At 33.0% G+C, this 20,524-nt stretch overlaps 2 protein-coding genes and 2 long non-coding RNA genes across 27 annotated transcripts; 3 read left to right on the forward strand and 1 right to left on the reverse strand.

Annotated features, from left to right (window-relative positions):
- The first annotated feature begins 864 nt into the window (after positions 1-864).
- Positions 865-2,236, forward strand: LOC148937535 (uncharacterized). Its single transcript, XR_016138191.1, has 2 exons — positions 865-1,515; positions 1,644-2,236. It is a non-coding gene; the product is annotated as an uncharacterized LOC148937535 (long non-coding RNA).
- Positions 1,778-16,174, reverse strand: LOC112552502 (uncharacterized). Of its 23 annotated transcripts, none has more exons than XR_016138178.1 (7): positions 16,086-16,100; positions 15,573-15,624; positions 11,715-11,785; positions 11,352-11,465; positions 10,801-11,227; positions 10,360-10,512; positions 9,847-10,263 (listed from the first exon to the last, which is right to left on the reverse strand). It is a non-coding gene; the product is annotated as an uncharacterized LOC112552502 (long non-coding RNA). The 23 variants fall into 23 exon arrangements; XR_016138172.1 differs by lacking the exons at positions 15,573-15,624; positions 16,086-16,100 and adding exons at positions 14,709-14,843; positions 14,918-15,057; XR_016138182.1 differs by lacking the exons at positions 15,573-15,624; positions 16,086-16,100 and adding an exon at positions 14,709-14,843 and having other exon boundaries at positions 10,801-10,908; positions 11,059-11,227.
- On the forward strand, positions 4,651-13,492 carry AcCoAS (acetyl coenzyme A synthase). Its single transcript, XM_011636506.2, has 10 exons — positions 4,651-4,790; positions 6,172-6,387; positions 8,550-8,745; positions 8,821-9,203; positions 9,372-9,564; positions 9,669-9,824; positions 9,902-10,069; positions 10,147-10,336; positions 12,819-13,064; positions 13,161-13,492. Exons 1-10 carry the CDS (start codon positions 4,702-4,704, stop codon positions 13,355-13,357), a joined length of 2,034 nt encoding a protein of 677 aa, XP_011634808.2. The 5' UTR covers positions 4,651-4,701; the 3' UTR covers positions 13,358-13,492.
- Positions 15,094-20,300, forward strand: LOC105425648 (inositol monophosphatase 1). Of its 2 annotated transcripts, none has more exons than XM_011636505.2 (6): positions 15,094-15,234; positions 18,245-18,378; positions 18,750-19,009; positions 19,220-19,325; positions 19,394-19,545; positions 19,649-20,300. In XM_011636505.2, exons 1-6 carry the CDS (start codon positions 15,175-15,177, stop codon positions 19,753-19,755), a joined length of 819 nt encoding a protein of 272 aa, XP_011634807.1. In that variant the 5' UTR covers positions 15,094-15,174; the 3' UTR covers positions 19,756-20,300. The 2 variants fall into 2 exon arrangements, with proteins under 2 accessions (XP_011634807.1, XP_088928128.1); XM_089072002.1 differs by lacking the exon at positions 15,094-15,234 and adding an exon at positions 16,476-16,574.
- Positions 20,301-20,524: the final 224 nt, after the last annotated feature.

Raw genomic sequence — 20,524 nt, forward strand, 5'->3', positions numbered from 1 at the left:
CGCGATATCCAATAAGTTTATAGTTTTTTCGAAAAAAGCTGTACACTCGCATATCGCGCATCGCGTGTCATCGCGCTGGTCTAAATCCAGCATAAAACGGTGTATTATATCAAAGAGAAGCCTGAGAGCGACCACGGTCGCGAATTTACTTATTAGGACCGTGGCACATAGAAAAACTTAAACAGTAAGATCTAAGCAGTAAGCGAATTAGCCAATCATAGTCGATAACGTAGTAACATAAGCAGGGGGTCGATGTAGCTTTCCTAGGATGGAAACGTGAAAAGTTTCATGTAAACTTTACGATCATATACGATTTTGCGGGATCATGTAACTCTCTCAAACGTGAAAATGTGAAATTTTTCACGTAAACTTTTTCGCCATGTACTTTGGTGGCGGAAAGGCGGAAATCTAGGGAATTAATAAATATGCTTCGGAATTAGAGAAGATTAGAGCTGCGTTAGGATTAAATATATGTAGACACATACAATTGGTTATTAAAAGATGTATATAATATTATACCAATAAAATAATTTTCATTAGCTATAAAACCTATAACCTATGTTTCATGATTTCACTTTCCACGCATCCAAGCTACATACATAATCGCTGTACGTGAAAAGTTTCATATGAAATGTCAAAGTGTGAAAAATGAAAAGTAAAAAGTGAAAAATGAAAAGTGAAAAATTTCACGTAAAGATACATGATTGATCCCCAGTAGCAAACTCATAAAGCCTAGTCTACAATGACATAACATAAGGCTATAAGGCTGTAAGGCGTGATTGTAAGAACCTATTTAAATGAATTATTTTCATTTCTTATGCTTAACAACGTATACAGCACAATTATACCGTGACGTAAGTTAAGCATGACGTTGTTAAGCATAAGAAATAAAAATAATTCATTTAAGTAGGTTTTTACAACCACGCCTTACAGCTTTATAGCCTCATGTTATATCATTGTAGACTAGGCTTAATGATATGTATGTAATGATTGATTTCCTTACTGCTTAAGTTTTTTTATGTGCCACGGCCCTTATCTTATTTTGAAGCGCCGAAACGTGGATATTGAACTATATAATCATGTCCACGAAATTGGTCAATAGGTAACACGCCTATGTCCATAATTTTGTGGTTTTGTTCCGTGCTATGTCCATGATTTTGTGGTTTTGTTCCATGCTATATCCACGAAATTGGTCGATAGGTAACACGGCTATGTTCACGATTTTGTGGTTCTGTTCCGTGCTATATTCACGAAATGTCGATACAAATATTCAACAAATATGTAAAACATATTAGTACAGATATATTTTACATATTTGTTGAATATTTGTATCGACACTTCATGAATATCATGGCTATGGACATCGATCACGTAAGTTTTCCTCTAGAACGAATCAGTGAGAAGTGACGAATTTCATGTGAATTTCATCATTTTGTGATTACGTAATTTTAATTTCGATGAAAGCGTGAGATATTTAGCGTAAAACTTTTCACCATCAGCTGACATAGTTAAATGGTGAAAATCTAGTATTTCTTAATCTATACGGCATATTAATTGGTAAAATGGTCGCATTTTTTGGGGTTTTAAATCTGGCAATAGAAGATTTTAATTTTAATTTTTAATGATTATGTATTTCGTTGTAGATAAATATTCAAATTTTTTACGAAGATAAATTGTTAGTATATTATAACACATTATAGTCAAGATGTAAGTCAAGATGTAAACTGAGAAGATGTAATACTTAAAAAATAGAGTGAATCGGAAAGGAAACAAAATATTGTATTTACATTTTTTATTATTTATTAAACTTGCCATAAATAAACGTCATTTAGTCAACTATAACATTTTCAGAAAATTTATCTATCTAATATCACATTTAAAATAGTTATCACTTCCGCCATTTATATTCTCTTTACCAGCTTCATTACCTGAATTGTGATTTATAGTTTTTATGATTAAAGAACGTTTTTTTCTTGCAAAATTTGATGTGTAAACTCCTTTGTTAGATGCAGACTCATTTAACGACTCATACTCTTCGATGAATTGCAGCTCATTACTTTGGACGTCTTCAAGCGAGCTTAGCTCTTAAAGCCGGCTTACCTCTTATGCTCCTGTTTGTTTGAAATACAGACATTGAAATTTTTTACAGAGAAATTTTTTAAATAAAATGAGAAAGTTTATATATTTCAAATAAATAATTAATTCAAATAAATTAATAAATTGTTGCAATTGACAATTATTAGTTGTACAATTGTCTTCCTTATTGCCGTTGATGTATTTATCTTCTTTGCACGAATAGGAATATATATTTATTTCTAAGTTCATTCCTCTTTATTTTGCTAAATATTAAGATTATATTTACAGTCATGAAATTGCCTTCAGTGTAGTTTTTGAAATATTTTGATGTGAATAGGTCTTTACTGGTGAGGTAAATCGCGATCACAGAACATATACTAAGAGAAATGAAAGCTCTGTATATAAGATGAGCAACAAAAGATGAGACACTGCCATCTAATAGTGGAGTGCAAACTAAAATAAATTGTAGGGTTGACATGTAATCTTTTCATATAAAAATTTGAAATAGATATTAAATGATAATTAAATGATTAAATAGGTATGTAAAATTAATAAAGACAAACAAAAATAAACACTGCACAAATACAATATATTTACATGTACCTATAAATAGAGATACCATGATAATATCACAGAAATTATCACAGAAATTAATTATATTATATACATACTGTATGATGTATTGGAAGGATCCCGTTAGCGTATACATCCACATACATCAACCGCTGCTTAGGAATTTTCCAATGGACCACCAATCAGAAAATTTTATATTTAATTGGACAATCAGCATTGTGTGCTATCGGATCCCTCTCTGTTGTATTATATATTAGCATATTATTTATTTATGTAGTTGAACCCCTCATATCCATTAGATATTCCATATAATTTCATATATGTAAGTTTTATAGTGTATGTCCTGGAAAAATAAAATATAAAAAAATTATAACACAAAATTTGTCGAATAGAATATATAAATTTATAAATTTAATTACCTTTTGCTCGTATTTACAGACACACGTTCCATGTCCAATAGTCCACTATTGCTGGAGCAGCGAAATAATCTGAAATAAAATTTATATCAATATAGTTTCTTTTCCTTTAAACTCTGTTTAAAAAATTATTAATTTCTTTCGTCTCGACGATTATAAAAAAATAAATAATGCAAATTTACGTTACAAAAAAAATAAGGTTAGAACGGATTCCGTTTCTTGAAAAATGCTCTATGAGAAACCAGGATACTTAAAATCCGAACGAAAAGTTATGAAATTTTCGGAATAATTTTCGGAAAGCCAAATTAATTTAGACAGTATATAATGAAAATAATGTATTAAATTGTATTTATATTTATATTTATTTATTTATATTTATTATTGATATTTTTTACTTATGAAAGTAAAAAAATGAAAGCAAAAATAGTGAAATTATTTCTTGTTTTGATCTAAGTAACAAAATTCGCGCAAGGAAGGAAGGAACGAGGGAAAGAAAAAAAACTTTGGATCCCGTGTAAAACTTGATCAGCGATGTCTTTAAAACTGCGAAATATAGATGAAAATATGTATAGATATATATATGTACACGCGCAACAATCACTATTTTCTGCTTTGTGTCGATTCTATTATTATGTCAAATATATTCTTTGTGAATACACGACATCGAAAGATCTTTTTCGCTTCTGGATTTCTTACACATATGTATGCGTAATAAGTGACGATAATCTCTATTCACTAAAAAACAATGACTTTTCGTCTATAGTATAATTATTTTCGATCCGATATACATTATGTATCGAAATATCGCTAATGAAATAACCTAGCCATGATGTAATTGCTATATAACATAGATGTAAAAACATGTATATTTACATCTATATTATATAGCAGTTACATTCCTGATTTACTGGGAAGTAAATTGTACTTAATGATAAATATGCGCGGGTACTCGCTTCAACATTTCGCAAAAGAGAAAAAAGAATTAAAGAATTAAACGGTTAATTGATCAAGATAAATGCTCTTTTTTAAGTGATGATAAATTGATAAATTCGAAAGTGATATCGATTAAGAGAAGAAAACTTTGAGATACTTTAATGAAAAAAAAGAAAAATCCATTGACCATCATTACGCACCACCTACGTAAACAATCAGATAAATAGACAGAAATGTACGCAAATAATCGAGTACCGCTAGTGAACTGATTGTGCGAATATCGCGACCACGACCCGCGTGACGCGCGCGATTCGCCCTCTTACCATCGTTCACCTGTGCTAGCCTATGCTCATTATCGTTCATTACTATTCATCACTGCTCACCACTGTTCCGTTCACTCTCGTCGGCGCAGCCGGCGCACCGATTGTGTCGCGCGCATTCAGTTTCAGTCGCGGTTTATCGGCCGGTAAGGTGGTAGACGCTCTTGGAAAGCGCTCGAGCCTTGTCGCGACTCCCCAACAATCTCTTATAGCTCTGACACGGCATCACACGGTCTCTCACACGGTATATTCCACCACGAATATAATAGCCGACAAATTGTAGAACGATATCTTTTTTGATCCTTTTTATATTTGCGAACATTTCATATTAGTCGTCAGTCTCGTCAGAGCATTGATTTGAATCAAGAGAAGGGAGGTGAAACATGGCGGAGAAAATGTACTACCCCAATTCGGAGCTCGCGAGGAAATCGCATTGCGGTAGCATGGAACAGTACAAGCGAATGCATGAAAGGTGAGTAAAAATGTAAAACTTTAATATCATACATATGTACGAAGCAGTTGTCATTGCGTGTCATTCTCTTCGGTTCTTTCGAAACTAAGTTTTTACGCATCGAATCGAAGATGGAATTCGCTCGGGAATGAATCAAGCTGCAGGCTGCGAGTCGAGTCGTGACGCAAAGACGCTGCGAAATGCTATAGGAATGCTTAAAGAACAAATAGACGATAAAAGTGTCATAGGCATCTCGGCAAAGTGTTTAGCTTGATTAATTTGGCTAGAACCAATGACAAATGGCATATTAGATGAAAGAGTCACGAGCATATCGAGATCAAGGTCTTGAAGGAGATGTTGACTTGCGAGGAAAGAACGCATTTTTGCGTATTACGGCATAATTTATTATTGTAGAAACCCCGAAAACTCCGGAAATTTATGATTGAAATTTATTTCGGGCTTTAATGTGAACCTTCTATAAACGGCACGAATAGCAAGCGTACGATATTGATCCCATAGGGGTGGGATAAAATTCTCGGTGAAGGAAAGAGCGCTTCTTGGCGCGAAGCGGACACGAAGAAATACGGGAAATGTCCCATATCGCGCCACTACTCTTCCATATATCTCGCTAGACTTTTCTTCTCCGTCTCTCTGATTTTAGTTTAATTCCTATTATAACCACAATTTTTTGTCAAATGCGATCCAAGCGAGTTTCTTAAATAGAAGTATTCCAATAATTTTTGTTTTAATTACCTTCACGTAGCCTTGATATAAATTTAAGACCTATTTATTTCATCCATAATGTATTCCACCGGAGGAGGGAGCGCGAGTTTGTCTAATTAATGCGGAAATGCACGCGGCAATGTGCACAATTCGCGGGTGCACCGAACGTGCATAAATTTGTAAATAAAGCAGAACAAAGAATCGTCTTACGTAAGAGAAAGGAAGTGAATTGAGTTGTTAAACACGAATCTTACAGTTCTTATTACAATGTGTTCTTATCACAATATTCAAATTTTAAGAATTATTATTTTATATATATATATATATATATATATATATATATATATATATAAAATATATAATCGTTATATCGCATAGTATATACAACCTGTACATATGTACGTTTAATATAATATATATATATATATATATATATATATATATATATATTTATATATATATATATTATAATTATATATATATATATATATATATATATATATTAAACGTACATATGTACAGGTTGTATATACTATGCGATATAACGATTATGGATCGTTTCCATATATCATAAGAGAGGCGATGCGAAGAGGAGTGAATGCGTATAGTAATGCCGATATACACGGATATATATTATTCAAGTTGATATATATTGTTCTTTGTTGTTTTCCTCCTTTAGATCTATACAGGATCCGGTGCAGTTCTGGGGTGAAATCGCTAAACAGTTTTACTGGGAAACGCCAGCGATAGATGACAAGTTCTTTTCGTACAATTTCGATCTGAGCAAAGGTGATGTTTTCATCAAGTGGATGGAAGGAGCGTCGACAAACATAAGCTTCAATTTACTCGATAAAAATGTAAAGAGTGGAAACGGCGATAAAATTGCATTTTATTGGTAAGGTGCAGTTAAGAATATGAGTTGATCAAGTTTAGTTAGTTGGACGAAATCGAAGCGCGCGATACAAATTCGCGTACGAGCTAATTGTTCATGCCCGTATCCGAGTTCGAGTTCGAGTCCGATGGACTTCATTTTCATGCAAAGTATATCCTCGAATGGTAGATGCAAGTCATTCGAACGCGTTAAGCTTGCGTCACTTGCGTAAAATTGTATATTTTATGTTATTGCGCGATCCACTTTTATTATTGTTTCTTTAATGCGCTAGTGTGGCGATCTAATACCTTTAATGACGCCAGTGAAAACCTCTAGAAACTCTGTGCTTGCGAAAAATTCGTAAGACGCATGAAACGCAAGACGCAAGACATAAGTGAAGAAGCACGAAGTTTCGCGATATCACGCTTCATACATATTTGATTTACTACCGGTCTACCTACGCGCTACGCGTCAGATTACCGTTTAGCGTTCACAATTGATTACCATCGATAATGCAAGAACGAAAGCCAGTACCGTATACTCACAGAGTATTTCTAAGAATCAAAGCTTCTAAAGCTTGCATTTCTTATTTGTGAACGATGATGCAATTTTGCATTATCGTTTTGTCTCGCACACGCGACCATGCGACATTGAAATCGTATTGGATCGCGCGATTTCGCATCGGACGATGCTCATCTATTTGTCAAAAAATTTGAAACATGGCTTACACCTGCGTCTCCATTGGCTAGCGAAGCGTCGCGCGCGATCGCGTCATTCGTTACGTCAGCTTTCATACGCGCGATATCATGATTCGCGATCACGCGATTCTCACTGAAAATTTTGCTGCAAAGGCTCTCTCTCTCTCTCTCACTCACTCACTCACTCACTCACTCACTCACTCATTCACTCACTCATTCACTCACTCACTCTCGTTCTCAATCGCTCTCGACCACGCAGATATCCGAGATATATTTCTCTTTTTCCGTCACTCGTAAATGTGCAAACTCAGATAAACTATTTAAGATTAAGGATAAACTCGAGTAAACTCTCTCAATGAAAAACGATCTTGGATCTATGTTATTCGTCGATTATCGATCATCGACGATCAATGAGATAAGCAAGCGAGGCGAGACAGACGGGGGATTAATGGAAACATAAAAATACAATCAAATTCAAATACAGAATGATAAGTATAAAACAGTATGTTAACGACGTGTATAATCATGAATCAGTATCGCCCAGCCCTGAGTTTAGAGAGGAAAGGCCGAGAGAAATGAAGGCCATTTTCAGAAGACGCGTTTCATGTAACGCGCAACATCGTTGAACGATAATATCTACGTAGAACTTCTTAATTGTCGGATTAACAACAAGATCTAGTTAATCTTACGCTCATCTATGAGATATATATAACAATATTTAAGAAACTGATGTCAGTTAAATGATATATGGATCCAGCATTATTGATTCTTACATTTTTTTTATGTCTTCGACATGATTTATTCCATCTCAAATAGCTCCTCACAAGACCAAAAGTATTATGTCATTCCAATCCAGAATATCCAATCCAGAAATATTCAAAGTCGACGATAATTTCAAGATATCTTTCAGAGTTCTTTATGAGATATTTTGAAGATGTTTCTTAAAGATATCTTAAAGTTGTCTTATATGTCGATTTTAGACATTCTGCTTATTGGGAAATCTCATTTTATCGATTAATTAACGACTTGCAATGTCGTAGCTAGCTACAAACTTGTCAAATTTTCATCTTCTATAGTCGGGATAGTCGGGGACAGCATATTTCACGTAGCCGATTGGATGATTCTTAAAGTCTTAGCATGTTACGCCCACTGATGTAAAACTTTTCAAAAGATGTATAATCATCGCGATCCTCGTGATTTCAAGAAAGTTTGACTTTCTTTGTAATAGAGATATCGTTTGAAATCCTGTAAAGATACGTGTAAAACGTATTAAAATTGATTGTAAATGAAATTGAGCTCTAAATGATCTAAATGCGCATAATTAAACACGTGATACATCCTTGCTGTCTTTCTTGCGTTACTTGCAATTTATCTCGCAAGCAAAACTGCGAATCGACATCAATTTTTTCCGTTTATATTTTCCTCGAATTTAATAAATTTTCATCCATGTTGAGATTTGTCATTATCAGATATTCATTGTATTGACAGGGAAGGAAACGATCCGGAAGATTATTCGCGATTAACATATAGAAAATTACTCGAGGAGACATGCAGATTTGCGAATGTTCTCAAGTCAAAGGGTATTTCCAAGGGGGATAAAGTAGTGCTTTATATGCCGATGATTTTGGAACTACCGATTGCTATGCTAGCTTGTACGAGGATAGGGGCAGTTCATAGTGTAGTGGTAAGTAAATATTATCAACAGCTGATGGACTATAGAGTCAATAGGAGAAAAAAAAGATCATATATATGATCGCAGTTCGCAGGATATTCATCTGATTCGTTAGCAGAACGTATCCTTGATTCCAAGGCCAAAATTCTCATCACCACTGATGGTGTGTGGAGAGGCGAGAAATTACTTCTATTGAAAAATATTTGTGATGAAGCTGCAGATAAAATTAAGAAGCATGGTCATCAACTCGAAAATTGTATCGTTGTCGCGCATCTGAGAAGACTCAATAATCCTCAGGGTAAGGTAAACGGAATGAATGGTACTAGTAATGGTACGGCCATGGAGGTGACTAATATTTCTTGGGATGACGATCGAGACATTTGGTGGCATGATGAAATGGAGGAGGCGGAGGCAAGCTGTTATCCAATTTGGATGGCTGCCGAGGATCCACTTTTTATCCTTTATACTAGGTAAAAATTCCTTTCATGTTATATCTATCACAGTCATGTTTATATCGAGCTCAAAATAGAGTGCTGTCGATAGTAAAAGATAGTATCCTCTTTTTTCCAAAAAGAAAAAAAAAGCATAGTTCTTCTAATAGGCCCTTCTGACTGTGTCGTTCTTTTGTGTCCATACAGTGGCTCTACTGGAAAACCAAAGGGTGTTCTCCATACTACTGCGGGATATTTAATTTACGCGGCAACAACTTTCAAATATGTTTTTGACTATCATCCAGGTGATATTTATTGGTGTACCGCTGATTGTGGCTGGATCACAGGACACACTTATGTGGTTTACGGTCCGTTGGCGAATGGTGCAACATCTGTTATAGTACGTATGCGTGATGTTTCCTATATACATTTACCGTCTCATGTAAACCATTTATGTGTCATTCTCAGTGTTTTACTTCTTTAATTTATATTCGCGATTGACAGTTTGAGGGTACACCCTTTTATCCGGAGAATGATCGATATTGGTCCATCATCGATAAATATAAGGTTACACAATTTTACACGGCGCCAACAGCCATCAGATCACTAATGAAATTTGGCGATGATCTTGTGAAGAAGCACAGTTTGTCTACACTTAAGGTAAATTTATTCGTCAATCGAAAAAAGGAGAAGAGATGTATTTAACATATGGAAAATTATACACATATTCATTTCAGGTTCTTGGTTCAGTCGGCGAACCAATTAATACCGAAGCTTGGCTCTGGTTTTATAATCTCATTGGCCATGGCAAGTGCAGTATAGCAGATACTTTCTGGCAAACGGAAACTGGTGGTCATGTAATTACACCGCTGCCAGGTGCCACACCTATGAAACCAGGTTCAGCGGTAAATAATTTTTCCGTTAATATTTTTTGCATAATGAATGACTTATTTCTAATGTAATGTATGATACAAATATGTAGACATTTCCTTTCTTTGGAGTTCTGCCAGAGCTTCTCGATGAGGATGGTCGCGTGATCGAGGGCGAAGGAGAAGGTTATCTTGTCTTCCGTCGACCATGGCCGGGTATGATGCGGACTCTGTACGGAAATCACCAGCGTTTCCAAAATACATACTTTGATCGATTCAATGGATTTTATTGTACAGGAGATGGTAAGTATTGTTCGCTCTTTTACCTTTTTTCTTTCTTTCCAATCCTTGTATATATTTTGATTATTTGCGTTATCTTTCTATTAAGAGTTCTGATATCTTGTTACAACATATTTGACATCTTTATTGAATTTTTCTTCAATTCTCAATATCTGATTGTACTTGGCCATTTTTTATCTCTGTAATTATTACAGTATCGTGAACAAGTGATTTTTATCGTAACCGTCGTTAAAAAAAAGAATAACTCGACTAGAAAATAAATTAGCAACAATGAGATGAATTAACATTCGACATAAGACAGAATTTAAAATACCTCTTGTATCCCTCCCTCTTATGTGCGCGTGCACGCACGAGAGAGAGAGAGAGAGAGAGAGAGAGAGAGAGAGAGAAAGAGAGAGAGAGAGAGAGAGAGAGAGTTATTCTCGATTTTATATTTTTTTATATTTCGTTATATTTGTTTGCGTTACCTGCAAAATACCCCAGCTTTGAATTGGCTACTGAAAAGTCTAACTGTTAAATCAGCGACAAAATTGTCTTCCGTTTCATCATGAGTTCAATATAGCCCCAGTCCATTCCTGTGCAATCAATGATCTCTGTCACAGTGTCGATTTGCGATATTCTCATGAAATAATTCGCAACATTTTTTTTTTTCGCTTTTTTGATTCTCTTGATATTCATCGCGGTAAGATCATCACTGACTTTGAATTCCTTGATCGTCAACCAACCATTCCAATCTCTTCTAAATCGAAAGGATCTTCGATCGAGACTATCGCTGGGAATTCCAAAAGATACTTTAGATTATCCATTCCGTAAAGCTTCGGTCTCCAAGTAATTGGTAGGATCAGAATCTTCCTTATATGCCATCCGTCTTAAATATCGATCATTCTTTTATGTCTATATAAGATATAAACATGAAATTTCTTTAGAATACTATTATCGACAATCGATGATGAAAGAAAGAAAAAAATGTTTCGAGTATAAAATGAATAGCAAAATTCTCTTTATAAAAAGCACTCACTATCATATCCAACGCTATCTTAATTATGCCTTTGTAATCTGCCTATGATGCACGCATTTCGAAAGATCAAGATGGCTTTGTCATTCTCCAAATTCGGAATGAAAGCTCCATCATCTGGAAATAAGTTACGTATTTGCTTAGCATGAACAATTTTTCTCTCCAATACTCAATAAATCTCGGTGGCCATTTGTACGAGCACACTCTTGGCACCTGAAACTTTTGACATTGAATATGCAAGAAAATAAAGTCGAACATTTCAACAATTTAACGATTAAATGATGTATTTGGTTTTGTTTGGCAAGTACACATGTATCTAAGGGCAATATTGCGAATTCTTGACATGATAAATTATTGCCGACATACTGTTTTCTGCTGATTATGCTAAAACTCGGGCCATGTACAATGTATCGTTTTTGGTCAATTCGACAATGTATCTGAAATACGAGACACCAGAGATAAGCGATCGTAAAAGATGAAAAATCTGTTCATATAATCGATCAAATTAATTTAGCTCTGAAAAACAACGACCGATAATTATCCGTAAAGCGACAAATCTTTTTTAGCGACTTTGCAATAAGCTATTGAGACCTCGAGAATAGAGTTAATACCGAATCTTGACTTCTTTTTTGTGCGATACAATCAATTCAGAAGTTTCTATCTTGTTTTATCTAAGTTGTTCTATCTAAGTTTCATCTTGTTCAAAAATTTTCAGCTTTGACTTTATCAATCGAGGAGTAATCAAATTATTGACATCAACAGCTTTGAGTATTGAACAACCGTGATAACTCGTTCCTTCATCTGATCTCACGTGTTTGATGCGGAATGGGTAGCATGGTAGAGGATATCGACCTAAATAAATCGATGTCGGCTTCCAAAGTCGTCTCTGCTATCAAATATTTGACAAGCTCTTTTGAAGTGCCATTTTGTTATATACAAATTGAAACTTTTATATTTATCGCGTTTATATTTATCACATTGCTATCATCATTGGATTAAATGTTTATTTTAAAAATTTTGTAAATACGCACAGATTTTACGATTTAATTGCAATCGACGATAATTATATCATCTGATAATTTTGACCAGATTTACATGTGACCTTATGTAACTTGCATACACATTTAACATTCAGGTTCGATTATCGGAATCGATTATCTAATAGTAAAGCATGAATAGTAAGGCATTATGATGAATTGTTTGTAACCTAATTTCAGATGAGAAATTCAGAGAAAGAGAAAAATATGGAGTATTATGCACTCGAAGCAATATATACTCTTATTTAGCCATAGACATTTGTATCTTTGAATCCTATTATAGATTTTTTAAATTAAAGAGAATAGAAAAAATCTTTCCTTCTCTGTTTCATTTAAAATTAAAATTCGAAAATTTATCTATAATTTTCGATCAATTGCGATACAAATCACAAAATGATATAAATCTGATCTTCCTTTTAATTTATGATTTTAGGAGCAAGACGCGATGTGGATGGATATTTATGGGTAACTGGCCGTATTGATGATATGTTGAACGTTTCCGGTCATCTAATGTCAACGGCTGAAGTGGAAAGCGTGTTGGCAGAACACTCCTCTGTAGCCGAGGCCGCGGTAGTCAGTAAATCGCATCCTGTTAAAGGTCAATGTCTATATTGTTTCATTACACCGACTGCAGGCACGACATTTGATGAAAAATTGCAAAGCGAGCTTAAAAAGAAAGGTGAGTTTTATTGAGCCAACCGATTTGATTTTATACGTTACTCAATATATACAAGAAGATATATTCAAAGTATGGTTTCAAATATGGTTTGAGCAGTACGCGAGAGGATTGGTCCATTTGCCCAACCGGATATCATTCAACATGCCCCTGCTCTACCGAAAACAAGATCTGGCAAAATCATGAGACGTATGCTAAGAAAAATCGCAGCGGGTGACAGGAATATCGGAGATACATCAACATTGGCCGATGAGACAGTCATTCAACTTCTCTTTGAATTAAGGCCATATGTTTAAGATGCGCGGTTTTTGTTTGTAATAGAGAAATGAAAGTATCTTATGAGAAGACTTTTCATGTCGATTCATCGGAAATATATCGCATAATTCGGATACTTTCATAAAAATAAAATAATAAATCGCACATTAAATCGAGTCGATCTATGTATTTGCATGATAGTGAAGACATATAGGAATTTTATTTTATATGACATTCAATCATTAATCATTTGACAACCAAATTTGACAAAATTTTGTATAAATTTATGAAATGTCTAGAATATTATTTCTTTCATAAAATCAATTTGATATCATCACTTAAAATTTTAAAGTCAAAATGAAAGTTTGGATGTCTCTTTTTTTTTTTAAAGTTCCTCTCGAATAGAACTTCCTCTTGAAAAGAATTATTGAAAGAATAGATTGATAGAATTAACTTATTGAATTACGAATTAAGAATTAAATTATTGATCGTTGTCCTCAGAGTCGCAAAGTTGACTGTGTAATACATATCTTACATAAGCATCGCCAATAAATAGTCTAAGTGTCCTTTTTTTTTTTTAAGTCCAAAGTTAAGCTTGAAATTAATTGCAGAACAGGAAGCTCAATATAAGTAAATCATAACAAATAAATAAATATATACGCGCGCGCGCGCGCGCGCATATCCCCCCCCACACACACACACACACACACAGTAGCAGATGATACACAGATACATGCTGATTGCACAATTATTAATCACTGTTATTTAATGGATGAATGTAGCACAGTTAAATGATGCGTATGCATTATTATTGATGCGTCCTTATCATAATGCAAAGACAAAATTTTGTTTTCTGCTATTTAATGTACATATAATACCTTGAAATTACTTGTGTACGTGTGTGTATATATATATATATATATATATATATATAGAGAGAGAGAGAGAGAGAGAGAGAGAAAGAGAGAGAGAGATTATCTATCGCTTTTATTAATTTTGATATTCTGTGACAAGCTTGAAACTAGGAAATGCCATTTTCTTTAGCTGTTTAAAGAATACACAATTAAAAGGTTTTACAAATGTATGTACTTATGAATGAAAGTTGACTCGTACTCCTTTGGGAGTTATGTCACATACATATCATTCTTTGTGGAACAAACAACTTTAGGTGTAATAATAAATGTACATGTATTGTATTGTATGTAGATATGAAACACAACATAAGACAGAGATATTGACCATATATATGTATATATACATATATATATATATATATATGCATGATACACATACATGCATATATATATATATATATGTATGTATATATGTATATATGCAAGTTATAATTATGATTATTCTGTTAAATGTTTAAGAATGTATCATTTCTTTTACCTCTCTTTTCCATTCCTTACATCATGTAAAAATGAAAAAAAATTGTTTTAATAAATTAAATTTTTGTTGTTCGTAAGCTTCTTATCTATGTATGTCACATCATGTATCGCATATAAAGATTTGACGGAAATGAATCTGTAATAGGTAGAAGGTTTGTAGAAGACAAGTTGCAGAACTAGCAGTTATCGCTGATTGTCGTGTTGCGTTACCATGTTAGTGTGAAGTTATTTAAAAATCACGGAGATTAGCGGATGCGATGACATCCAAGCAAGCTGCCGTGCATTCCTCAGTATTCCTCAGCACATTACTATGTCGACAAGTACCGATACGAAAAGATTCAAGTGAATTCGCTGAGGGGTCATTTGTGACGCGCAAGCGCATGTATAACGAAATTCCGTCTAGAGGCTGTATAGTGAAGAGAAAGCTTTCGAAAGTACTTCTTATTGTTTCTTACGCAAAATAAATCATGTCGAATGTTGACGAGTGTTATATCGAGATTTTGCAACTTGTGAAACGAGCTGGCTCGGTAAGTCAACTAAACGGGAAATCACGATCACGTGAATACTCGATAATTTCTATATCGTGGCTATAGCAGCAAGCAACCATCAACAGAATCGATCAGATATTGCAGATATGAAACATTTTATAGAACGCCACAATTTGTGTAGTCATGCCATGATACAATCGATAAAATATTTTCTCGATTTGGTAATTATACAGTTTAGATTCCTCATCTTAAATATGGATAAAATTAGGTTTATTCGACGCGTTTTTGCACGAAAGAATTTGGCAGAAATAAGCGTTGCGAAGCGAGATATTGATCGTTAAAATTGATGATTATTTAGGTTAATAAATCTGTCATACCGACGAAATGTATCGATATGGGCATGCGCTGTGACCACATGCGTTTCAGTCGCTTCGTGTAATATTAGAGCGGTTTTTCAAATTTTTGTGAAATTGCATAATTATAAATTTTGTTTTAAAACAAGGTCTATAATTATTTGATTTCTCAGAAAGTGAGAATTCTCAGAAATTTCTACAAGGGTTTTGCGAAATCCACTCCCCCCCCCCAAGCTATGGGGCAAAACGAGGTCTGTAATTGTTCGATTCCACATAGGTTTATGATTTTTCACATAAAGTGAATTTCCACAAGGATTTTGCGAAATCCTCTCTATCGTAAAACCCTTGTGGAAACTCACTTTATGTGGAAAATCATAAATCGAATCGAACAATTATAGATTTTGTTTTACCCTTTAGTATGGCAGAGGGGAAGAGTGGATTTCGCAAAATCCTTGTGAAAATTCACTTTATGTGGAAAGTCATAAACCCATGTGGAATCGAACAATTATAGATCTCATTTTAAAATAAAATTTATACAATTCCACAAATATTTATCCATGGTAAATGTTAAGTTTAGGGGCCTGTCGTCCGATTTCAATAAAATTAGGCTCATTCGACGCGTTTTGCACGAAACGAAAGAATCGACTGAATGTACCGACACAGTAGCGATATGCGCATGCGCCATACACGTGCGCATGCTCCGTGGCAATACGCGATGCATTTCGCGATCAAAATGGGTACGAAATATGAAATTATGGAAATACATACGAAACATGAAATAAATATAATGACATAATGAGTAATCCGTGATATGTTCTACGTCAAATGAGTCTAATTTTATCGAAATCGGATGACAGGCATCTAAAACTTAACATTTACCTTATCCATATTTCAGGTGAGGAGTCTAAACTGTATAATTACCCTCGCTTTTGATATAGCCTTATGAAATGTGTCACAAGATCCGCAAAATTGCTTGTCGTTTATCTCTGTGAGATAAACTTGTCTTATCTCTTATTACGTTTTTCTGTAAGTGATAGATGCCAAGCATAAACATATATTATGGCCGGTATTCATAGTCAGTTTTCATATTTAAAATCTTAAATAAGCTCGTACAGCTATCCTATTGATTGAAATGTTATCTTAAGACGATCTTAAGTTAAACATGGCACATAAAAAAACTTAAGCAGTAAGGCCCGATTGCACCAATGCTATTTTAACTTTAAGTGGGACTTAAACTCTTAAGTCTGTTGCACCAAAGTATAAATAATACTTATAGTGTTCTTGCATTTATTTTAAGCGGTAGTTTCAGTACTGCTTAAGAAATATTAAGAAACAGAAATCTTATCATTGGTTGTCACCATTATTCGCGCGTATTGTATAAATTATATATTGGAGGTTAATCAGAAAAATGGATTTACATTTCGATGTATTAAAAGATGGTGATGAATTAGATGCATTCGATCTAGTTGTTTACGAGATATCACGAAATATACATGTGCGTGCTAATTATTTTGAAAAATATAACGATTTACATTTTTTTCGAAGATTTCGATTACAGAAACATTCTGTTTTATATATATATATATATACTAGAACAGATTGAAGATCGTCTAAATTATGCACATAACAGGTAAAAATATCATATTCTTATTAGTTTTTAACATTTATTATTTTAAAATATTTTTAAAATCTCATGCACACTTTATTACAAAATTGTATTACAAATTACAACATATAACAATTATAGTGTATGTCAATTACAATAATTAGCAAAAAACGAGTAATTTTCTAATTTTTTTAGAAATAATCCGATAATTCATTTGTGATAGTCTTCCAAGTATTATTTTTGTATTACCAAGTATTACTTTTTTCCTTCCACGATATTTTATCTGTTTTTTTGGATTCAATTTTTATATTTGCTAATAACATTTATGAGAACAGCTTTTTCCTCTGCTGTGTAATTTGTGCTACATATTCTCTCTTTCTCTGATTCAATTTCCTCAGTCATCTATAATTAATAAAAATAAAGAGATATGACACAACTAAAATTTATATGTATATTAAATAAATTAAATCAACTTACGTTTTTATTATTATTACAAATCTCTCTTTCTTCCTCCATCTTTCTTGATCAAAAATTTTCTATTTTTTTCTTAGACACACCAGTTTTTTGCAATTTCTTAATATAATAATTTAATTATTAACAAATAAAAATAAATATTTGGTTTTTTCTTGCGTCCTTGCGGTATCTATAACTATATTACAAGTTATCTTAAATTATTGAAACATGAAAAATTACTATTAAAAGTTCCACTTAGACTAAGTAATATTTTCGTGGCATTCGTGCAATGCTAGCAAATTTTAAGTAACACTCTAAACCTTAACTAAGCGAAGAATTGGAATGGCGTTGATGCAATCGGGCCTAAGACTTAAGTAGTAAACGAATTAGCCCGGCTATGATTTGTTGCAGTTGCGTAAGATTCTTGCACGATGTGGCAAGAGCGGGAAATACAAATATAAAGTTGTGGAAAAAGAAAGCGTTTTCGAATCACGTTCGTTTTCTTCTTCCTATAATGGCTCATGTTCAATTCATAACCATCTGATTTTGAAAGCTGTCAATTATTAAGATGCATGCGAAATCGTTGAATGTAAAAAGATTTAAATTGTTTAATTGTGTTTTATACTTTTATCTGCAGATAATTAAGGAAAAGATTTTTCAACGCAAAGATGTGCTTACAAAATCATGCGACGTTGACTTAGTTACAGAATGGGATCAAAAGATAGAGAAACTTTTAATCGATGGCATATCATCCAAATATCCCGACCATAGGTAAGATTACATTTGAATATTAATTACTAGTCATATATATAATTCTCGATCGGCATCTTTTTTAATGAATGTTGTCTATAAATTACAAGTCTAAATTCATATTACCATATGATAAATCAAGATTCTTATGCCGCTCAATTTTAATCTCTGAATCTTTTTTGACAATAATGGTTATAAAATCTTATAATATTAAAAGTGAACATAATTCAATGACATAATAGCATAAGAAACATTTTAAAATAGTAAAGTATTGAAAACATCAAGAAGAAAGTAGTAGTAGTAATGGAAAGGAGAAGTATCAAAAGTATTTGTTTCGATAATATTAAAGAAAAGTTCAGAATTTCAATATCTATATTTAAAATATGCAATAGATTTATCGGCGAAGAGAGCACTGCTTCAGATCAGAAGATAAAATTAACAGATGTTCCGACGTGGGTAATTGATCCTATCGACGGCACGATGAATTTCGTTCACGGTTTACCGCACACGTGCATCTCAGTTGCGTTGCTTATTAATAAAATAACAGAAATAGGAGTAGTGTATAATCCTATCTTGGAGCAGCTTTTTACTGCTCGCAAAGGTCAGGGTGCTTTTCTCAATGGCGCTCCGATTCATGTATCTGACGAAAAGGGTAAACCACTCTTCATTTTTAATTAAAAATAAAATATTGATAGAATATATAAATAATCCTCCATTTTGTAAATGTAGATGCACTTGCAATCGAAATACACAATTCTATTATTATTCAGATCTTTAGACTTAGGATTAGGGTTAAATACACGCACACGCACATAAATCGACATTGCCTTCTAATTATTTTAAATAATGATTGTTATCACAGAATTGAATAAGGCACTGGTAATGGTAGAGATAGGAACCAGCAGAGATCCAGAGAAATTGAAAATAGTTTCACAAAATATAACGCTCCTTACAGCACGAGTTCATGGGTAAATCATATTTATGAGCTATATTTCTCCATAAAAATTTTATGTGAATTTATTTACTTATCCTACAGAATACGATCATTCGGTTCGGCAGCTCTGAATATGTGCATGGTTGCTCTCGGTGGAGCTGACGTTTCTTTTGAATTTGGTATACATGCGTGGGACATCGCAGCCGGAGATCTTATTGTTCGAGAAGCTGGCGGGGTGTCAATAGACCCAGCTGGTAAATCATTGCAAAATATAATACATAAATCATAGCTAAGATTAAGTGTATGAGATAGATGTTAAACTAATATAAAATTAATTCATTATTCTTACATTAAAAGGAGGCCCATTTGACATGATGAGTAGAAGAACATTATGCGCATCATCAATGGAGTTAGCTCAACAATTTTCCAAAATATTAATCCAGTATTATCCAGAGCGAGATTAAAAAACTTCAAAGTTTTATACGGAAAATCATATTTCTATAGAAATGAAAAATTATATCTCTAGATTCCAAATTACATTATTAAAAAGTAAGTATTGCCTAAAAGAAAAACGATGTAAATTCAAATTATGTGATTGTAAAATAGATGTATTATTGGGTATATAATTTTATTAAATTTTTTCAAAAAATATTGATAAAATTATGAAGCCCTTTTAGAAACACTCAAATTGTATAGGATAGCTTATGAAATTAATTGACAAGTTAATTCGCTTGTAATATGTAAAACCAAATGTAGATGCAACAGCATTGATATATATTGTTATATAGATGAAGAAAATAATAATACTGAATAATTTATTAATTATATAATTATGTATCATAAATAGAATTTCTTATTATTAATTTCAAAGAAACTTAAAAGTATTATATATATATATATATCTTGTTGACCTCATTTTGTATTATATATATAAAATTGTTATAATAATAATATATAATAAAACAATTTTTCATAAAAAAGGCAAGAAATATATTAATGGCTAATACAATTATTTTTCATTTTTCCTATTTTGCATATCTTTTTCAATGTGATATATAGATTGTTCTTTTATATCTTATATTATAAAACTCCTCATACATTCGAGCAAAAATAATAAATTCTAAAATCGAAAGGCAAACGAATACAATTATTAAAAAATATCTTTGTATATTTGATAAACTTTATTCATATTAAAATATTTTTACAATTTTCGGAGGATATTTACGAGTGAGA

This window comes from Pogonomyrmex barbatus, unplaced genomic scaffold (assembly GCF_055798465.1).
Source record: "Pogonomyrmex barbatus isolate J1 unplaced genomic scaffold, ASM5579846v1 scaffold13, whole genome shotgun sequence".
In the NCBI taxonomy this organism is placed as follows: Eukaryota; Metazoa; Arthropoda; class Insecta; order Hymenoptera; family Formicidae; genus Pogonomyrmex; species Pogonomyrmex barbatus.